General features: G+C 38.7%; 1 protein-coding gene across 3 annotated transcripts in view; it reads right to left on the reverse strand.

Annotated features, from left to right (window-relative positions):
* The window catches only part of LOC106071229 (ATP-binding cassette sub-family C member 5-like), a 129500-nt gene that overhangs the window by 27183 nt on the left and 79310 nt on the right, over positions 1-23007 (reverse strand). For all 3 annotated transcript variants that reach the window (XM_056039134.1, XM_056039135.1, XM_056039136.1), the window contains exons 4-11: positions 18641-18799; positions 8708-8855; positions 7417-7564; positions 6960-7045; positions 5500-5673; positions 4555-4617; positions 3904-3988; positions 1530-1678 (exon numbers count right to left, since the gene is read on the reverse strand). In XM_056039134.1, the coding sequence (XP_055895109.1) occupies positions 1530-1678; positions 3904-3988; positions 4555-4617; positions 5500-5673; positions 6960-7045; positions 7417-7564; positions 8708-8855; positions 18641-18799 (1012 nt within the window). The remainder of the gene's footprint in view (positions 1-1529; positions 1679-3903; positions 3989-4554; positions 4618-5499; positions 5674-6959; positions 7046-7416; positions 7565-8707; positions 8856-18640; positions 18800-23007) is intronic.

A 23007-nucleotide genomic window follows, 5' to 3' on the forward strand; every position in this document is an offset into this window, starting at 1 on the left:
TCCACATCTCAGATACAATTTTTTAATGGGATGGAAAGTCAACTAAAATTTAAAAAAAAAATAAAAACCTAAAGAACTAAAGATTATTTTAGTTTAGATTTGTCATGCAGTTTTCAGCAGTCCAACTTTCACTCCAAATCAAAATGCCCCACTTCCTACAGTTCATACAAAAAATCAAATCAATACAAAATTTCAACAAAAACAAAAGAATCTTTTTTGAAATGTATGTAAATAATTCATAATTCTTTATTTTTTTAATGACTTGACTTTTGTATGGTCATTATTCTTCATTGTAAAAGCATGCACATCAGGCTGTAGTCATATGGGGGGGGGTGTCTAGGAGAAAGTTTCTGTGCTGCCGCTGCCATTATGGAGTGAGCAAATACATGGCAAGTCAGAAATCAAACTTTTTTTTTTACATTCTTACTTCTTATGAAACACAGACAATACTTCAAAAAAGAAGATGATTGCGTCCTATGTGTGTACCTAGGGTCAATCTAGTCATGCATGTTAATTAATGACTTAAATTCTGCCAAGTCATTGATCGGGCTTGATAAGTATCCAAGTGGTTTGCGCATTTCAGACAGAAAAATAAGCACTCTAATTGTAAGGATTTAGATCACACATCTCACAGTTGATGCATTATGTAGATTTTAAGAAAGGATAGTGGGCTAAATTCTATAGAAAAAGATTTAAAAAAAAAAAAAAAAGACATGTTCAAACCTCACTGTTAAAATGAGGCTAAAGGTCAGTCCAGTCAATAATTCTCTACTACTACTTGGGAAGGTGTTAATTACAATAGAATGTGACACATGGAATTAATTAGCTTGCACTCTCCATGTGCCAAATCTAGGTTAGAATAACTTTCTGATTGCTCAGAATGTAGGTCAGATGAACTGTAAGACCAGGTAACAAAGAACAGATTAGTCTAGGAATAATGACAGATGCAGATTAATAGGTCAGTGGGTTAATCCTTCAAGTGATGGTCTTGGTTCTAAAGTCAAAATGAAATCTCATTTCAAGACATTTCAGAAATCTAGTAGTTGAAGGGAGACATACTGGAGTCTCTGGACACCAGGTTATGTAAGGCAAATCTCTGGACTTTCTAATTTTACCAGAACTGTGCTAGATATAGCTTAAAGACTACTAGATCAAAAGTGACAGGAACTACCTGACTGGGAACTGATTTAGTAAGTAACAGCAACTAATAAATCTTAATTGACCACTGGCAAACAATGGTTATGCTTGCCCTTGATCTGGCAAAATATGTAAGTCAAAGCTGGGACTGCGTAGCCACAAGATATGCTGCGTTCCTCAATCTTCAGACTCAAAGACAAGCCTTATAATTGTCTGCCATGACAAAGAGTTATTCCGTTCTTTTACATGTGTGAATGTTTAATATGCAATTAATAGTTCTCAAATAAAATGTACATCTTGACAATGCCTACAAAGACATGATACATAAATATAAAGGCAATGTCACACCTAAAACAAAATGGTTGAAAAGATAAGAACAGTTAAGAACTCACCTGTGTTGGAGTTAGATTGTTGCCTGTGCAGACATAGCCAATGAAAGCTAAGCTGCTGGCAAACAAAGAAACTGTCATGGAGGACCCCATGCTGATACCCAAAACAAAAACACTTTTTTCCAACAGAGACTTTTCTTGAGCTCGAATGTCTGAAATGTTCAGAACATAGTCAGTTTTTAAACATAAACAGTTTTACACATAGACAGTTTTACACATAGACAGTTTTAAACATAGACAGTTTTAAACATAGACAGTTTTAAACATAGACAGTTTTAATTAAACATCAGTTGCCTCTGCAGCACCTAAACCTAGACAAGTACTTTTAAAAGCAGATAATGTCCAAGTTGTCTGTCACCCAGAGTTAAGAAAGGGTTGGGGTGAATCAATAGCAGCTCCAACAATAAAAGTAAAGTAAAATTTTTAGTCATCATTAGTGTGTTATTGTAGAAATCATGAGTTCATTTTATCGAACTGCATGACTACTTTTATTAAACAAAAATTTTTACAATTTTAGTTCAGTGTTCAATTCGCTTGGCTTTCCTTTCTAGTTCAGTGGATCTATGCTTGAATGAAGAAATTATGAAGTGTCTTTGTTGTCCCAGGAAGAGTAAAAAAAATGTTTCTTCGGATTAAAAAAAATGTTTAATTTTGTTCTTTTTTATTTTGTTGAAGTTTTTAATTTGTAATACCAACGACTGGATATAGAAAGTTGTAAGCTGTTAAAAGCTTATCTTTGAATAAATCTTCTCAGTTGGCCTAGCAATGTAAAACACTGCCCTCATCCTTGCACTCTTTCTGAATCTTTGGAACTGAAGACGTTGCCATTAATTCTTTCTAAACAAAATATTTGTAATAAAACTGAAGATTAAATATTAATAAATGATTTTTGAAGGCTTTTATCAGATCAAAAATGTTGGTTTTTTTTTTTAATTTATCAACAACAACAAAAACCTTAACTGGGAAATGACAATGAAGCCATCAGGAAGTTAGCATGCACTATAGAGAGAGAGCACAAACATGTGGCCTTGACATAGATTTCCCTGGAAACAACTAAATAACCCAGAATTAAATAACCCAGAATTAGACATTGAGGGCAGTGGGCTGAAGGTGAACTGGAAAACAGGTTGAACCTGGGCCATTGTCAAAACATGGTCTTTGTTTAGAGACAGTCCTGGAGCAGGCAACTTGCTGTTTATGGACAGGACACAGATATTAAGAGTATTACCCTAAACTAATTGTGTTTATAAATGTAGGGTACTAGAAATACATGCTGAACTTGTTGATTAGTTTATCAACATTGTACTGGCCTTGTCAGCTCTACATAGGCCATCACTGTCTACAGAGGCTCAGAAGGTAATGAGATGCACAATCAAATTTAAATATTACCATGGGACTGGTGTGGTGGAGTGGTGAAGTGCTTGGCTTCCAAACTGAAGGGAATCTGGTTTGATTAACTCTAATGAGGTACTTGGCCAGAATTGGGGAAAAGTAAAGGCGCGGCTGCTGGCCACATGATACCCTCATTAACCATCTGCCACAGCAACAGATGAGCTTTATTTCATCTGCCCTTTAGATCCCGAGGTCTGTTAGGGGAACTTTTGTTTTACTCACCATGGAACCTGACATTAGATGTTTTATAAAGACTCCTGTAGAGATGTAGACTCTGATGTTCTAGAGAAAACTTCTTACAGGAGGAGGGTAAAGGAAGGCAGTGGGCAGGGATCATTAGGATGAAAGTTTGAAATGCAGACCCTATGACCAGCAGCCATCAGTGTAATATAACACTAGGCCTTCCTTGTTTTACAGAGAGAAACCTATTTGACAAGGCTCTAGGGCAGCGGTTCTCAACCTTTTAAGTTCGACGACACCTTTTTACATTCTCCCACTCCGCCTGGACCCCCCCCCCCCACAAACACACATACAGCAATAGAGGAGTAGACAATAACAATCCATATTTTCGATGGTCTTAGGCGACCCCTGGCAAACTGTCAATCGACCCCCCAAGGGGATTGCGCCCCACTGGTTGAGAACCCCTGCTCTAGGGCTACTATGTTATATAGAAAACATAGGTTTTTACTATTAAATACGCTAGAACAAATTTGTAAAATTGTTTTTTCCTTCCTAGTGCTATTAAAACCATGGAATGGGTTTCCTGAATCAGCCAGGACAACCCATGACTTGGTAGAGTTTAAAAGTCACTGATTAACACACATGACTAGATTGACACAGAGACGTGCCTAAGACATAATCATTTTCTCTTTTGAAGTAAGATCTGTGACTTGTAAGAAGATATAACATTATAACAGGACTTAAGCTTAAACACATGAAAGTTTTAAAAGAAGTAAGATCTCAACACTTTGCTGAATCAACTTACCAACTATTTGTTGAGCAAAAGATTGTTCCCAGACATACATTTTAATGAGCTTGATGGAAGTCAACAGTTCATTCAACAAACCAATCTGGAATACAGGTGAGAATTAAACTTATCAGTCTCATAGTGTTTCTTGTCATGAGCAGTGGATTCCTATGCCATAGTGTACAAATGAGTAAAACAAGCTTCACTCCCTCTGACTTGGGTATATTAAGTTTGAGAAAAACATAAGAGTCTCTTTTTAAACACAAGCATATAGGGGAGGTAATGTAAATTTCACTTTGTTTCTGTGTTTTATGTGTAAATGATAGACTGTGGCCAACACAATGGCTTTAATTTTCTAACAAAATTCTTAGACTTATTTGAGGTGACAGGCATCAAGAATTTTGATTACACAAAGTGAACAGAAAATGTTGACACAGTTACAAATAATTCAGCTCATAAGTCAAGCACAGTTTTAGTCCTTTTGTTTTTAGATGTCCCTTCAGAAGGAAGAACCATAAGACAGCACAATAAATAATATTTATTTGGTATTTATCACTCAGATAAATGAAAATAAGTTTTAAAATATCTCTCAAATTTTTTTTTTTTTTATATAGAACTGAGACAAAAGTTCTTGTCAATTTTGTTCAGAAATAAAATGTTCATTCTTACCCTTTGATCTGTAATTTTAATACTTGCTTCTCTGAACTTCTCAGATAATTTGGCAAACACACCCTACAGATGGAAGGAACACAAAAACACAATGATAATCCTTTTTAGTTACTGGCTACATGTAGCAATCAGATTCTGTTACATCACTTTGTCACGTCCCTTGTGACACCTCATTGTTCACAAAATGAGGACATTGTACCTATCTCAAATCAGGTCAGCGTACCCACCCTTAAATGCCAGAAAGACTCCGATTAAAACTTATTTCAAGGCTACAGCAGGGAAACATAATTAACGTAGGTTAAATTACAAAAACAATTAAAAGGAAAATTAAATGTAAATGGGTCAAGGAGTCAAGGGTGGGTATTGAGATGTCACGGTTCTTTATCCTAAAGAAAGATATAAAAGGCGGAGTGTTAGCTTAAGACGAGAGGGAGAGCTAGAAAGTTAGACTTAGAAGTCGCTAGTATAAAAGTAAATATTTACTCATTTTAATGATCATTTTCATTGAATCCTGATTCTGTTTTATATATCTTTGTACATACATTTATTGTTTCAAGTTCAAGTTTTAAATAATTAAAACTCAAGAAAACTTATCAGCACTTTGTTACTTCATTACTTGTTAAAGTGTTTGAACTGTAATCAAGGCACCTCCGGAGCTGCATATGTCACAAGTTTATCTCATCAAGATCTTCAAGTGAAATAAACATAATAAACACGTGACACACTTTATAATTCAAAACTACTTCAAGCAGAAGCAGAACCAAATACCAAATAGCCCCACACACACACAGAAACACATGAACACATAAACACATACACACATAAACACATAAATACATGAACACAGTCTTTTGAGGTGTTTTTTTTTCATCTTTAGTTGCCACCCCCTACTCTTTCATTTAAAGTAATAGTCCAAGTGTATCAGTAAATCAAAGTCCTACTTACAGCAAATGGATAAAACAGCACAATAATGAGACAACTAACAAGTGCCCAAGGTCCCAGGTAAACTACGCAGTAGATGCAGCCAGCAACAATGATGATCGGACTAGCCATAATGAAAGGGCCAATCATAACACCATCATAGATTCGTTGTCCATCATTGCCAATAAAATTGATGATCTGGAAAAAAAAAAGCAAGAAATTGATTTTAAAAAAAAGTTTATCAAAGTGATCCCATTGGAACGACATTTAAGCAGCATTGTATAGGTATAAAGTAATGTGGCCTCTGTACACATCACAATGGCATGGCCTCTGTACACATCACAATTGCATGGTCTCTGTACACATCATCACAATGGCATGGCCTCTGTACACATCACAATTGCATGGTCTCTGTACACATCATCACAATGGCATGGCCTCTGTACACATCACAATTGCATGGTCTCTGTACACATCATCACAATGGCATGGCCTCTGTACACATCACAATTGCATGGCCTCTGTACACATCACAATTGCATGGTCTCTGTACACATCATCACAATGGCATGGCCTCTGTACACATCACAATTGCATGGTCTCTGTACACATCATCACAATGGCATGGCCTCTGTACACATCACAATTGCATGGCCTCTGTACACATCACAATTGCATGGCCTCTGTACACATCATCACAATGGCATGGCCTCTGTACACATCACAATTGCATGGTCTCTGTACACATCATCACAATGGCATGGCCTCTGTACACATCACAATTGCATGGTCTCTGTACACATCATCACAATGGCATGGCCTCTGTACACATCACAATTGCATGGCCTCTGTACACATCACAATTGCATGGCCTCTGTACACATCATCACAATGGCATGGCCTCTGTACACATCTCATAACAATGGCATGGCCTCTGTACACATCACATAACAATGGCATGGCTTCTGTACACATCACCTAACAATGGCATGGCTTCTGTACACATCTCATAGCAATGGCATGGCTTCTGTACACATCTCATAACAATGGCATGGCTTCTGTACACATCACATCACAATGGCATGGCCTCTATACACATCACATAACAATGGCATGGCCTCTGTACACATCACATAACAATGGCATGGCCTCTGTACACATCACATAACAATGGCATGGCTTGTGTGCACATCACATAACAATGGCATGGCTTCTGTACACATCTCATAACAATGGCATGGCCTCTGTACAGATCTCTTAACAATGGCATGTACAACTATGTACATATTACATTACAACAACATGGCCTTTGTACATCTCAAAACAATGGCATGGCCTCTTTACACATTACAATGGCATGGCCTCTAAATACATGACATTACAATGACATGGCCTCTAAATACATGACATTACAATGACAAGGCCTCTAAATAGACAACATTACAATGACATAAAATTTAAACTCAGAAAACAGAACTACTTACATTTCCGGCAGTTTTGTCCTGAAGTGATTTTAATCGTAGAACTTTGCTGTACAGCTGAGCCAGGCACCCATATTTGATTCTTATTGCTGAAGAGTACAAGATTTTGAAGTTACTTCTAGATATTAACAGTTCCAATCCAAACAAAACTTCTTAATGCCCTAGGGTCAGCTAAAATGATGTTTCATTTCCTTGACTAATAGTTGAACACAGCTGGGCAGGAAGCTTCAACCAATCCCAATACTCAAATCTAGTTCTCAAACCTTTGTTACTATTAAATGTATTTGGTCTCTAAATTTAGTGATTTTAAATAGTCTATATTTTAGTTTGAATTTAGACAGACCTAATTATTACTTACAACAAAATAATAAGGGTACAAGTTAGGTTTATGATATTGTTATTTTAAGTTGCCTACTAAAGATCTAGACTAAATATATTTATAAATGAATGAGCTTTTAACCTGCTTGAATGTTGACTTCCCAAAAGAAACTGTCCACCAGACCTTTAGCAATCTGCACTAAGCCAATGGCGAACGCGTATCCAATCCCTGAGCGTAGACTGACTGGTTCGTTGGAGATGTAGGACAAAAAATATTGGATCACGATAATCTGTAAACACACAGCAGTTCAATAATACACACATAACTCTATAAAGTCCATAGTGTGCTTTCTTTCATAAAATAATAGTAGGCCTAGGCCTATTTATCTTATCTTGTAAATTACAGACGTTTCCACAAAAGGAAGATAATTATTTAGAGATGCTTCAGGACAGAAAAATAAAAAAAAAAATAAAGCAGAAATAATACTGAGCCATAATTTACAAAAACAAAACCTAATAAAAATACTCAGAAAGACAGAAAGATTAAGGCATATTTTTTATTCCATATGATAGGGTCAATTTGTGCAAGTGGTTCCTCATTTTACCTAGTGCTGTTAGAACAAAGGGTTGCCTGAATCAGACAATAAAACTTAGATTTTAAGTCACTGATGAACATGCATCTTATCTTATATAATACAGACTTTACTTCAAAAAAGAAGATGATTACGTCCTACGCGTCATGCATTTAGTCATGCATATTCTTCTTTGTTCTCATTGTTATCTTGGAGTGTTCAGATGACTAGACCAATATACGAGATGAACTGCGCAGTGGTTTCCAAATCAGGGAGCTCTCCATATAGTTTTCTTTGGGATGATTTGGGGCCGATGCCTTATACGGGCCTCTTGGTAAAGCGAGCAGTTTTGGAGGACGTGGTCAGCATTCTCTGGTGACACTCCACATGGGCAGATTTCACTGGTTCCAATTTTGAGCTTCCGGTACATGTGTTGTCGCATTCTGTTGTGTCCGGTCCTGAGTCGAAAGATTAGACGTTGGTCTTGTCGGGATAGCTTATAGTAAGCGTCATCTTTCTTGTGATTTGGATGGGAGCTCGTCCATTTCTCATTTATTTTATCTATAATTAATAGTCATGCAAATTAACCAATGGCCAAAATTCTGCCAAGTCACTGGTTTTCCTGGCTAGCTCAGGCAACCCATTTCATGCTCTAATAGCACTAGGGAAGAAGGAGTATTTGTACAAATTTGTCCTAGCATATGCGACGAGGAATGTGTCTTAATCTTTGTGCATGTCTAAAATGACGCAACTATGACGTTATTATCCACTCTTTTGAAGCAACGTTTGTAAATGATAAGATCAAATGTGCACTAAGACTAGATTAACCATGTTCCCTAAGATTACATTCGACCAACTTACCGGGTTTGCTAAAGTGAGAAACGCATACACTAAACTGGTGAAGAGACCGATAAGGAGACGAGTTTTGAAGGAGCGAAAGACTGCCCGGAAGTAGGAAGCATTGTCCGGTCCTTTCAGCTTCAGTTCTTCACTCCAAAACTTTTCCATCCTAAGGCGGAGAGAGAGAAAAGCAAAACAGTCAGCCAGGACATTCCTTGCGGTGTCATTAGCTTTTGGGTTTCTTACTTTGGACTTTTTGTTTACAAATATATTCATAGGGTGGACATTTCAACTACAATTAGAACATTTCAACTACAATTAGAACATCTCAACTACAATTAGAACATTTCAACTACAATTAGAACATTTCAACTACAATTAGAACATTTCAACTGCAATTAGAACATTTCAACTACAATTAAAACATTTCAAATACAATTAGAATATTTCAACTACAATTAGAACATTTCAACTGCAATTAGAACATTTCAACTGCAATTAGAACATTTCAACTACAATTAAAACATTTCAAATACAATTAGAACATTTCAACTACAATTAGAACATTTCAACTACAGATAGATCTACTAATAAATCTATACAAAGAACAACAGCTGACAGAGCAATCAAAGTGTTCATAACTCCTAGTCTCGTTGTCAGATGGCTTTAAATTCTCAAACTGTGGTCCGCGAGAAGATCGTAGGCGTAGGGGACCAAAGAAAGATGAGCGATTGTCTATACTATTAGAATAATTTTTCGCTCAAACAGAGTTTAATCCGATGCGATAATTTGAATAATACTCAACTAGTCCCTCACTGACGTGTACTATGTCTATTGCGAACTATTCTATGACTAGATTTGGCGCAGCTTGACACCGCATGAATATCAAATTTAATTTTTGTTTACAAACTAACCAATGGCTCTATCCATTTCTCTGTTTTTTCATGCCATTCAAAGAAGTAGGTCAAACTTCGTTTTCAAGTTTCCAACCGAAGACCCTGAGACTCAACCAGACCACACAAACATCAGTCTGCTTATTATTGGTGCACATTTTAGCAATAAATAATAAGTTAGACAGTTGTAATTTGTGTTTGTCAAATTGTTGTTTATTCGTTTGTTTGTTGTTGTTTTTAACGCCCATCTGACCGTTAGAGTGTGACTAAATATTAATAATAATAATAATAATAATAATAATAATAATAATCTTTATTATCCGTATGGAAATTTGTCTTACAATTTGTGCATTACACCAAACAAAAAACATTATAACTATAAGAAACCAAAGTGTACATTCACACCAGACTCACTCATAATTTACATGTGACAAAGTTTATACCAGATTGTTCTTATTTAATGATTTGATTGCCAGGGGAACAAAAGAGTGTTTGTGTCTGACATCTGAAGAAGAGCCAAGAGTGTCATGGAAATAGTGACAATGAACTGAGACACGATGCCGTAAGACAGGCAAACACCGCATAAGGCAAAAACTACTTAAAGGTGCTCCAGAGTATTTACTATTCGGATTTCTACCGTACAAGGACAACAGCCACAATGTGTCATTGCGTTATTGAACAAAAGTTTGAGACCTGCTCAACTGGTGCGTCATCTTGTCAGAAATCTTGAACTACAAAACAAAACCCGTATATCTGTTGACACGTCAAGCTAAAGTGTATGCAAATCAGCAGGAAATGATTAGCAATGCGGCAACAGTCATTGAAAAAGTTCTCAAGGCTTCGTCTATGAATGATTACAATGCGAATAGTGCAGAGCAGAAATGGCACACAGGGTTGAGGAAAGTTTGAGTATGCCAGAGGCTTTAGAACTACGCGATTCGGGCAGACAAGGCAGCCTGTTTCGAGGGTCTTCTAACATTGTAAAGGGTGAACTGTCAAAAGTTTGAGAACCTCTGGCTTAAAGGATGAAAACGTCAAATCTTTAGTTAGACTAAAGAAATAATAAAAAAATAAACAAGGTTACAAAGACAGTTTGGTGTGGAAACACTATTTCTAAATCGGCCCCCAAAGTGGTCCACCCAGGCAGATTTCAATATTTTTAGAAAGAATGTCAGAATTCTATCAAAGGCAAATGACTGAGAATAATGGAGAAAGAAGGTTGACGGATCTTATGTGGTGCCCCAACGATCCAGCAGACCAAGAGATATGTGAAAGTGAAGGTGAAGTTAGATTTGAACCTGGCCTGACTGATGTCATATAATGATTATCTAATTGATCTAATTGTTTTGTAAAGGGTCAATTTCTTATTCAAAGTCTCAAGAAAAAAAAATTCCTTTAGTCGTGTGTACTATGCCTCTTTCGCGTTGCGGTTCACGCGATAATATGAAAAACTACTTATTAATTGTTTTAAATTACTTTCCACTTCTATGCATACTAAATAGATTTTTTCCTCTTTAAAAAAAAAAAGTAATATTTTTTTTTTTATAAAGTAATAGTTAGTATGACAGAACTTAATTAATTTAGCAATACAATTGTAAAAAAGAAAATTCACAGAAAATTTAAAACCGTTTGCATAAATGTGGTAAAACTTATGGTCATTTAATAATACGTCTGTAAGTAATAAGTATAATAAATGACGAGTGCATTGTCCACTAAAAACACGCATCTGACGTTTTCTGATTGACAACTTAAGAGGCATGCAGAATGTATCCATTACTGACCTTGCTATCTATAGGGCAGATGACGTAGAGTTCATCTGTTTTTAAGGTCGATGGTTAACGAGGGTGTCATGTGGCCAGCACAACTTTACTTTCCCCAGCTAATGCCATGTATTCCTTAGAGTAGTGTGGACTCGGGGGCATCCTAAAAATCTCGAAATTAACATTACGACATTCAAACCCGAGACACCTTGTAATAAAAAGATTTGTAAATGACACAAGCCTGTATAAAGTAAAGTTCCCCTTTCAGAACTTGTGGTCTATAGGGCAGATGATGTCAAGGTCATCTGTTTCTGTGTCCCACGGTTAACGAGCGTGTCACGAGGCCAGCACAATGACCAACCGCTTTACTCATATCCAATTTATGTTTTATCAGAGCTGGGAGAACTCTAAGGCGCCCAAAGATCCAGAAATAAAAAAAATCCCAGTCTTCACCAGGATTCGAACCCCGGACCCCCTGGTTCGGAAGCCAAGCGCTTTACCGCTCAGCCACCGCTCCTCCACACTAGCCTATATACTGTTACTGAAAGAAAAGTCTTTGATAGAAATGAGAATGGGGAATGTATTTGTTTTACTTTGACGCAGTCTATTGACAGGTTCCAACCAACCCGTTACATATTTTGTATAATTTAATTATAATCAATGATAATTATAATTATTATAATTTAATAGTCCTCCCAATTACCTTTCAAGTAGGCCTACAGTTCTGCAGGGGTTTAGTAGCTCAGAGAATGGGTGCAGTGTGTGCATGTATTAGTGAGCAGCAGTTATGAAACTTAAAGCTAGATATGGGTCAAAGGATTCGGAGGTGCCCTTAGTATAGCTGACTCACTACTAATTAGACACAAATGAAGTGACTCAGTGTAAGATCTAACTTCAGTTCAACGCCTTCAAACTCGAGCATGAAACAAAGAAGTATAGGCACAGTGTAGATACAGGAACAATAATAATCAAAGACTAACCGCAGTGGCGTAGCTAGGGTGGGGGAGGAGGGGGGAATCTAAAAATCCCCCCCGGGCCCCCGAATGAGTGGGTTGTTGTTTTTTTTTTACATTAAATTTAAATATTACGCAAAATGCAGGGGCCCCTAAAGAGGTCAAGCCCCTTCCCCCTGGCCCCCAAACGATAGAGAATTCATAGCTACGCCCCTGACTAACCGAACGTGTACAATAATTAGCGACTAAGTCTCCAACTAACTTGATTACAGACTCAACTTTTCAATATTCCAGTACCAAGAAGCTTCTAGACCCATTCGCGTCATATCGTAGGCCTACTCTCTGTTTCTACCTGGAACTTTGTCTCATGTTTATGCAAATAACTTTTCTGGAAGGGCCTGTCTGTCATTTTTATGTGGCGTCACCGAATCAGAAACACCATTAACATGAACCCCTAGATTAACGAACCATGCTGGGAATTACTCCCTTAGAAAGAAAGAAAAAAACAAACTATACGTGAACTGCAAATAAACACTACATCTATAGAACAAGTAAAGGCATATAAATATCTAGGCGTTATCATCAACAACAAGCTTTTATGGGAAGACTTCCTTGGAACTCTGACAAAGAAAACAGCCCAGAGACTATTTTTTCTATACAAACTCAATAGCTTTAAGCTAAACAAGAAGATCCTAAATACTTTTTACGGCGAGACTTTTACAAAATCTGCTAACATACGGAATAACTTGTTGGCAAGGCAGCACTTCATCTAAACTGTTGCGACGTCTAGAAAACATCATAAAAAGGGCATCAAAAATTACACTCACAAGATTACCATATTTAAAGGAACTTTTTGAACAAAAGTGCCTAAGGAAAATCGAAAAAATCTTGGAAGACAACGGCCACCCGCTCCATCAGAACTACGTCAGGTCGTCGCGATGTGGGCGACTGCTGTCAATCAAAACAAGAACAGAGCGGTACAAAAACTCGTTCGTACCTCACTCAGTCAGACTTGATCACCGCCACTCGTTGATCAGGGAACATGAAATGCACCAAGATACCTGTGTGTAGTCGCTGAATGAACTCTTTATGTTGTCTATTGTATTTATGTGTATTTTTTCTGTTGTGTTGTCTTTATATGAGAAAAGAGTCGTTGTAATCACAACAAATTTCCGTAAGGATCAATAAAACAGTCTTAGTCTTAGAAGCACGGAAGAAGAAGAGGGCAGTGAGTTTTAAGATCGCCTTGTCCCCGTGCAAGGACAGACCTAATGCCGCACATGGGCCAGTTCTCTCTCTCTCTCTCTCTCATTTCCTTGTCCCGATCGTCCCTCGTGCAAAACGCTGACATTCATGCAGAATGTGGTTTACTGTTTAATCGTCCTCGACGCAGTGGCAGCACCTGTGTGTCGTAGTTCTGGTGATGGCACCTTCAATGAAGTCCAGTAGGGAATCGGCGCCTGCACGGGCGCCGTTTATCCCGTTGGTCGTTAGAAAGGCTTTTATCTAACAACCAGGCCTGGACATTGGGATTCGTCCCCGTTCCTGGGTCCCAATCGCTATAACTGGCCGAGAACAGTGCTAACTGCGGGAGCTTGTCTCATATTCCTATACTGTAACCGCCACTGTTCCGTGCGAGGGTCGCCAATCCAGCAATCCGGAACTGATGACGACCCCCTTTGTGGAACGGCGTGGCGGTGACGTCACCAGATATTACGGACACTTGACCTCTCCACTGGTCATCTGGTTTAGTGCCGTCAAGCGTGTCGCTATACACACCCGCGACCAGCCTGCTTTTTTCATGTGTACTGTACACACTGGAGCGTGACAAGGAACAATTATCAAAACACTAACACTATCTTACATCGCATTGGTCGAAGTTTGGTATTCTAGCCAGTGGAGACCAACAGCTTAGTTACTTCGTCTTTAGTTTTACAGTTCCGATTAACATGAACAACTAGATTAACTCTTTCTCTCCTAAGTGACGATACCACCGTGGATTTGACCTCATTAACTCTTTCTCTTCTAAGTGACGATACCATCGTGGATTTGACCTCATTAACTCTTTCTCTCCTAAGTGACGATACCATCGTGGATTTGACCTCATTAACTCTTTCTCTCCTAAGTGACGATACCATCGTGGATTTGACCTCATTAACTCTTTCTCTCATAAGTGACGATACCATCGTGGATTTGACCTCATTAACTCTTTCTCTCCTAATATACGATACCATCGTGGATTTGACCTCATTAACTCGTTCTCTCCTAACTGACGATACCATCGTGGATTTGACTTCATTAACTCTCTCTCCTAATTGACGATACCATCGTGGATTTGACTTCATTAACTCTTTCTCTCCTAATTGACGATACCATCGTGGATTTGACTTCATTAACTCTTTCTCTTCTAACTGACGATACCATCGTGGAGTTGACCTCATTAACTCTTTCTCTCCTAACTGACGATACCATCGTGGATTTGACCTCATTAACTCGTTCTCTCCTAACTGACGATACCATCGTGGATTTGACTTCATTAACTCTCTCTCCTAACTGACGATACCATCGTGGATTTGACTTCATTAACTCTCTCTCCAAACTGACGATACCATCGTGGATTTGACTTCATTAACTCTCTCTCCTAATTGACGATACCATCGTGGATTTGACTTCATTAACTCTTTCTCTTCTAATTGACGATACCATCGTGGAGTTGACCTCATTAACTCGTTCTCTCCTAACTGACGATACCATCGTGGATTTGACCTCATTAACTCTTTCTCTTCTAACTGACGATACCATCGTGGATTTGACCTCATTAACTCTTTCTCTTCTAACTGACGATACCATCGTGGAGTTGACCTCATTAACTCTTTCTCTCCTAACTGACGATACCATCGTGGATTTGACCTCATTAACTCTTTCTCTCCTAATTGACGATACCATCGTGGAGTTGACCTTATTAAATTAAACTGATATTTGATCGTATACGCTTAAATTTGTGTTATAAAAATACATATATATAAAAGCGTACATTACCCTTTAATTCTGTACCAAATAAAAAAATTTCAGATAACAAAGAAAAAGTTATTGAAGCTTAATCAAAACAGGGTTTTAAAAAAATACTAATGAGCAAAATGAAGAATTGTGGGAAGGTGAGAGAGAAGACATAGATTACGTTGGATAAGCTGTAGGCTTAATTGTCTTCTTTTACAATATATTCTAAAAATGTCATACTTTTATTACTTTAGTTCCTTTGATTTATTTTTATTAATTTATTGAAATTATTTTCATTTTGACTCGCATTGAAAAACCTTTGACAATCACTGGCCTAAAGAAATTAAAATGTAGACACAATGGGATATAATAACCTAGTGTCCGATTTTTTTGTGTAATCCCGTGTTTTACCGATTGATACCCCCCACATCTTAGTGTTCAACCACACACACACACCTACACACAGCTCAGGGTGTTGTGTTGCAAAGAAAAATAAGAACTATTTTTACACAATCGATCTAACCCAATACCAATTCCAGAGCTGCATGTCCACGTGACATGTGTTGACCAAATCTGGCTCTCGACTTATCGGGAATTCCCAGACGGTTCCATTTTCAAGTACGCCATAAAATACGGCAAACACAATGGCTTGCTGGCGGTGACCTAGTTCTGGGAGGATGGCCCAGTGCCCCAGGGTGAACCGAAGAACTGGTCTCACCTGGGGAGGTCAAGTTTCACAGACACAGCCAAATGTCGCTGTATAATAGTTGGAGATCCATTGGATAAGCTACTTCTCTTCTCTAGCCTTCTCTAGTGAGATCTAATCAAACAAGTTCTGACTTTTGGGCTCGAAGACAAGCCTTTTTATTAGATTTTGCAAAGTGACTTTATAGAATAGCGGTTCTCAACCTTTTAAGCTCATCGACCCCTTTTTACAATCCCCCACTCTGACGCGACCCCCTCCCACACACAGATACAGCAATAGAGGAATAGACAATAACAATCCATAGTTTCGATGGTCTTAGGGGACCCCTGGCAAATCGTCAATCGACCCCCAAGGGGGGTCGCGACCCACAGGTTGAGAACTCCTGTTCTAGAATAACACGCCAGCCAACGCAAACGTTATTTTTCGTAACCTTATCACAAGACTACGACAAAACTGGGAAGGCGTCAGTTTTTACAATGACAGAGTTTTTTTTGGATACTGGCACTAATGTTTGAGAAACACTCCAGAAAAATGTCAGACATTCTAAAGAAGAAAGACTATCAAAGAAATGTCCGTAGAAACAAAGTTTAAGAGCGTGCAATGAGAAACAAGAAGGAAGGAACTGGGACCAGAAACAAACCCCGTGTCTGTAGACCTTCCTAAACAAACTTTTTGTGCTATGAAACTTGTAGTTCTATATACAGGTCTCAGTTTGTAGATGTTGCATTTAAGAACACAGAGTTGTTTTTTATTATTATTCTTTTAAATACAAAACAAATACATAAATTACATGGACAGATCCATGGTTTACGGGGCCTGGTGGATGAGTGGTAAAGCCCCTGGTTCCCAAACCGAGGGACTTGAGTTCAAATCTCAGTGAAAACTGTCATTTGGAACTTCTGAATTTTAGGACGCCCCAGAGTCCACCAGACTGTCGTACCTGACATTAGTTGGAGAAAGTAAAGGCAGTAGGTCGTTGTGCTGGTCACATGACACACTCGTTAACCGTCGGCCATAAAAAAACAAACAAAAAAAAACGGATGACTTGTACATCATCTGCCCTACGGATTTTAAGGTCTGAAAGGGGCACTTAATTTTTTTTTATCATATTGTTGCCTGGTCATGTAAGCGCCCTGGACTGTCGCCTCGGTGGTCTTGGGTTCGAACTATGGCCGATGCCATCCCTCGTCGTAATGCGGGAGGTCTAGACACGGATGTAGTAAATCTTCACCGACTCTTAAGCAACGTATCCGACACATGTCCAACAAAACAGGTATCGTCACAAGCAAGACAGCTGGATTATTTCCCCTTATATCCAAAATATGTCTCCTACACTGGCAATTACGCTATAAATGAATTTCATTCTTATATGTAAAAACAGCTCGCAAATTTAATTTAAAATAAAGGGTTTCTTTAGAAAACCAAATATACAATACACAGGCGGTGATGCTTTCCGACGTTCAATAACGCTCTCAGTCTCTAAGCGAGACAGCACAAAACCAACAGCGCTGTTACATAACATGGCCGATAAAAATGCGAGCAAGTGAGTGTCCAGTTTTAAATAGCATGATTTAAATAGCATGTTCTATCCCAGGGGTTCTCAGCCTGTGGGTCGCGACCCCCTTGGGGGTCGATTGACGATTTGCCAGGGGTCGCCAAATACCATTGAAAAAATTGGATTGTGTTTGTCTACTCTTCTATTGCTGTGTGTGTATGCGGGGGGGGGGTCGCGTCAGAGTGGGGGATTGTAAAAAGGGGGTCGCCGAGCATAAAAGGTTGAGAACCGCTGTAATCTATCCTATTTTGTCTACAACATCTTGCAAAAAATAAGTCATCTAATTAGACTCGCTTTGGTACACAAAATATTTCCAGCTCAAGAATAATCCAGTGTAAAAGCTGAACTCGAGATTACGAGATAGCATCTTGTTTTTCTTTTAGTAAATAAATGAAATATTGCAGTGAAATAAATGAAATATCTTAGTGAAATGTCAAACTGACTTAACTGTAATATCGTATCGTATTGAAAGAAGTGAAATATCTTAGTGAAAGTGAAATAACGTGATGACTAAACTTTGTGAAACAGATTTAAATAAATAGTTAAGTGAAACAACTTTAAAAAATTCATCAGTGTAATAGCTAAGAGAAAAAGACTGCTACGGATTGTCTATTAACCTAAGTGCAGGTCCTAGGAAAGTGCGGGGCCCACTGCGGTGGCATAGCTTGCAGGCGCCTAAAGCCGGCCCTGCAAAATAGCGGCGTATGCTACGCCGCCGGTCGACTAGTACTCATTAATTCATCTATTGCAATCGTAGAATTTAGCCGTTCTGTCAAAGATGTACAATTACATATAATAAAGAAGAGAAAAGGGGGGGAGGAGGAGAAGACAACCGCCGGGTGCTGAGAAGTCTGAATTAAAAGAAAAAAAAAAAAACAAGAGTTGTCCACCCATGAACCGCTTGACTCACCTTATAGCATTGGTGTCGGACTTTTCCTCTGCGCTGATCTGAAGATGTACAATTACATATAATAAAGAATAGAAAAAGGGGGGGGGGGCGAGGAGGAGAAGACAACCGCCGGGTGCTGAGAAGTATGAATTAAAGGAAAAAAAAATTCAGAGTTGTCCACCCATGAACCGCTAGACTCACCTTATAGCATTGGTGTCGGACTTTTCCTCTGCGCTGATCTGAAGACCCTGGACCACGCCCACGCCCTGCTTGTAGATCCGCCACAGGTATGACGTCATCCAACCGAAGGTCACATAGTTGAGCAGTCCGACTGTCCCCAGAGGTAGCGTGCCTTGAGGTCTGTACGGGCATAAGAAAGAAGAGATGGACGCCAATGTTTAATGGCTATTTGTTACTCAACCGATAAAGTAATCGAGACAAGACAGACAGACAGACAAAAAATGTTGGACACATAAACACATAGACTTTGAAATATCTGCTAAAGTAATCTAACTTGGACGAGGGATACTCTTTTGTTTTGAAAGTAATCGAACGAATTAACACTTGGATGATTGAATCGTAATGTGTATGCCGGGTTATAATTTTGAGTTCAACTTTTTGTTTTAAGGGGACATTACTCATCGTAGTTTTTAAAACCGACTTCAATGTGACATGTCAGAATGGCAGACGTGTCGGATAGCATGTTACGAACCTCTTGGTTGAGTAGTCATACTGTAATACTCTGTAAATTGCGTACATAGAAGTTGGTTGAGAACTAAAGCATACAGCTCTGTAATACAGCCAGCCGTGTCTTGTGGTGCAGTTGGGGGTCACAACCCGCAGTGTACACACCCGTTTGTGTGTGCGTAGCAGACCAACGACAGTCCACTACTATGTTGACCCCAACTGACCTCTCATCCACCATCATGGCCTTAGTTATTTTGGAATGTTTTATTTTCAATTGTTATTTCTATTTCTAATCTAATTCAACTAGTTATGTTTATAGTATATTTTATTTAAATTAAATTAGATTTATTTTATTATTTTATTATTGGGAAGGGAAAAAAAACGTATATTTTTCCCTTTTATTTTATTGTCACGTGACAAGGTGACCTGGTCTAGAACGAGGCAGAATGACCTGGGGACTTTGGGAACAAATAGGCAGTTGGCGTTTTTTATCGGGGAGGGTCTGTTTTAAATGAGCTAATTGTATCAATGGCGACGATTTAAAAAAAAAAAAACTTTAAAATTAACCAAAGTTGTACTTCTGTGGAATGAATGGAGACACTGACAGTCACTTGGCTTCTTATCAAGGAGACCCGAGTTTGACTCCAGTCTCGAACTGAGCTGTGTTTGCTGGTCCACAGAAGAGATTGAAAAAATAGCAGAAACATGAACGTCGCGCAATACAAAAGCAATTTTAAAACAAGGTTTACAAAGACAGTTTGTGTGGAAACACAAACTTAAAATCGGCCCCCCGAAGTGGTCCACCCAGGCAGGCTTCAATATTTTCAGAAAGAACATCCGAATGAAATGATATCAAAGACAAATGAGAGATAAGAATGGAGAAAGTAGTTTGACAGATCTTGTGTAGTGCCCCCAACGGTGCAGCAGATCAAAGGATATTTGCAAGTGAATGCAAAGTTAGATGTGAACCTGGCCTATCTAGTTCCCCTTTCAGACCTTGTGGTCTATAGGGCAGATGATGTAAAGTTCATCTGTTTTTGTGGCCTACGGTTAACGAGGGTGTCATGTAGCCAGCACAACGACCAACCGCCTTTACTTTTCCCCAACTAATGTCAGGTACCCATTAGAGCTGGGTAGACTCAGAGGCGCCCAAGGATTCCGAAGTTAAATAACCCAGTCTTCACCAGGATTCGAACCCGGGACCCTCGGTTCTGAAGACACGTGCTTTACCACTCAACTAACGCGCCTCTCCAGGCCTAACTGAAGTCTTATAAATAATTTAATTGTTTTGAAAAGGCTCAATCTCTTATTCGAATCCTAAAAAAAAAAAAAAAAAAAAAAAAAAAATGTGCAAACAAATTTAAGTTCAAGAAAATAAAGTTTATAAGATTACTATTCGTTTTAAGTTAGGTCTAACTTATAATGCATACTAATTAGCTTTTTCTCTTTAAAAAACTGCTTGCATAACTGATTTAAAAAATTAGATTTTTCGCTTTCAGGAAAAAAAAAAGTAGCCGTTGCATTAGAACTTTGAATGGTCTAAAATATTGTGATGTCGGATTTTCAATATCTTTTCTAGTTTACGAGATCTAAACGGGACGGACGGACAGACGGTCAGACGGACAGACATTTCACACAAAACTAATAGCGTCTTTTCCCCTTTCGGGGGCCGCTAAAAATGTGCACCAATAAGATAAACTTTACTTATATATTTGATCTTTCATTAAGATTATTATATCTATAGTTGATCCTATGACTAAATACATGACGCGTATGATGTAATCATCTTTTTTGAAGTAACGTCTGTATCATACTAGATTTGGTATATGATCAGCGAGACGGCTGAATGGTAAAGAGTGAGGGGTCTCGAGTTAGAATCTCGGTGAAGACTGATTTGAATTTCGGGATTTTTTTAGGTCGCTCCTGAGTCCAACCAACTTTAATGAGTAGCCTACCTGACATTAGTTTGGGGGAAGTAAATGCGGTTGGTCGTTGTGCTAGCCACAAGAAACCTTTGTTAACTGTCGGAAATAAAAACAGATGACCTTTCCATCATCTGGCTTATAGACCGCAAGGTCTGAAAGGGGCACTTCACTTTTACCAGAGTCTAGTATCAGTAACAAAGGGCCCAAGCTACTTCTAGTTATAGCGTTGTAACTCTGTCCTGCACGTGCTTATGGCGCGCGCCAGCTCACGATTCCGCACGAGATAAGGACATGACTGTAGAGAAAGACTTGACTTAAATATGGCGGCTGAGAGGGAAAGCTGTCAACAACGAAGGCGTATTGTCGCATTGGTTCATGTAGTTTTATTAATCATTAAATCGGTGTCATGGCTTTCTTCGTGTCTTTTGAGTTGTTCCCCTTGGGTTTACAACCATTTACAACCTGCAGCTTTAAAGAGTGAAGAAAAATAAAACTGGAGTCCACCCCAGGCACCAGTCATCAAAACACGACACCGGACACAAAATCAACTCTTAGAAGTGTTCCTGTCATGAATAGAGAGAGGTGGGGGGGGTTCGGCTTGACCTTAACAGGAGGTCACAGTGACACTATCAAGGTCAAGGGGTCTACGTCCTACAGATCAACGTCACCGCACGTTTTCCAAAGTTAAATCCCAAATGTCACTCGCATTTAGAAAGGTGTGTGCGTTGACCGAGTCATCTAGAGCAGTGGGTCCCAGATTTTTCCTTTAACGTAACACTTCGCACATTCTGAGTTTTTAATGGAACACTTTATTCTTTTTTAGGGCGATTAATTCAGGTGGTGGCCTACTAGTTAATTATCCCAGTAGTTTGTGGAACACCTATCCAGGCCTCGGGGAACACTAGGGTTCCGCGGAAGACAGTTTGGGAAACACTGATCTAGATCTAGGTCTAAGGTCTACCTTAGGACAGCTTGGCTATAATGCAGGTACTCAACATTACAAGAAATCTAGATCTGTTAATTGAAAAGGACACTTCAGTGTCTCAAGTGAAAGTGACAATTTTGTAAATGATAACTTCGAAGCCTAACCTGGAAATCTCATGCGGGTAGCATTTGCATTGGAAATTTCTATGGGTAGCTTTGCGATATATGGAGGCAGGAGTTGAACTAAGGGGTGATACGGCTAGCACAACGACCAACCGCCATTACTTCCAAGGCGTATGTCAGGTATGTCGCAACTGTTGAATTAGTTGTATAGTAAAAATGCTCTCTAATACCACCGTTTTCATCTATGCTGATGACGTAGTTCGCGCTATTTTTTTTTGTGTGTGCAGAAGGTGATCTCCCCTTGTTGCTTCGTCATAATTTTTTATGACGTAGACTTTCGTCATAGATCGTCTGGTGCCTTTCACGCCATGTTGCTAGACTGAAGCAGGCTCTATTCTGTTCAGCTCTTGAATTTCTCCTTGTCCTTTTTGGTATAGGATAGCGTTGGCCTTGGTAGATATTCGTAAAGGATTATCTTAACCCTTGTCTAGGGTGAGTTTTATTTCACATTGTATAGTTATTTTTAGTATGTATTCGATTGTATTCGTATTTTGTAATTAGACTAGAAGAATCTGTTCTTTATCTTTTTATAGGGGCTCAGTGTCAGGTTTCAGTGTCAGTTTTAGGCTTCGGGACTGAGGTTTTTCATCTCAGGTTGTCTGTCGGATGTTTCAAGTTTGAGTTACGAGTTTGAGGTTCCAGATTCCAGATTGCGGCTTGCTATATCCAGACCTGGTGGTACTTTGTGAAGTTTGATGCTAATATGAACTTGATCGTCGGAGGACAGTATCTTGACTGGAAGATAGTTCTAATTATATTGCCAGTTGTTGTCTTGAAATATTGTTGTGGACAATATTACTGAACCTTATAAGTTAAGGTGATTATCCTGTTGTTTTTTTAATACTAATT

The sequence above is a fragment of the Biomphalaria glabrata genome, chromosome 8 (genome assembly GCF_947242115.1).
Source record: "Biomphalaria glabrata chromosome 8, xgBioGlab47.1, whole genome shotgun sequence".
NCBI classification, from domain to species: domain Eukaryota; kingdom Metazoa; phylum Mollusca; class Gastropoda; family Planorbidae; genus Biomphalaria; species Biomphalaria glabrata.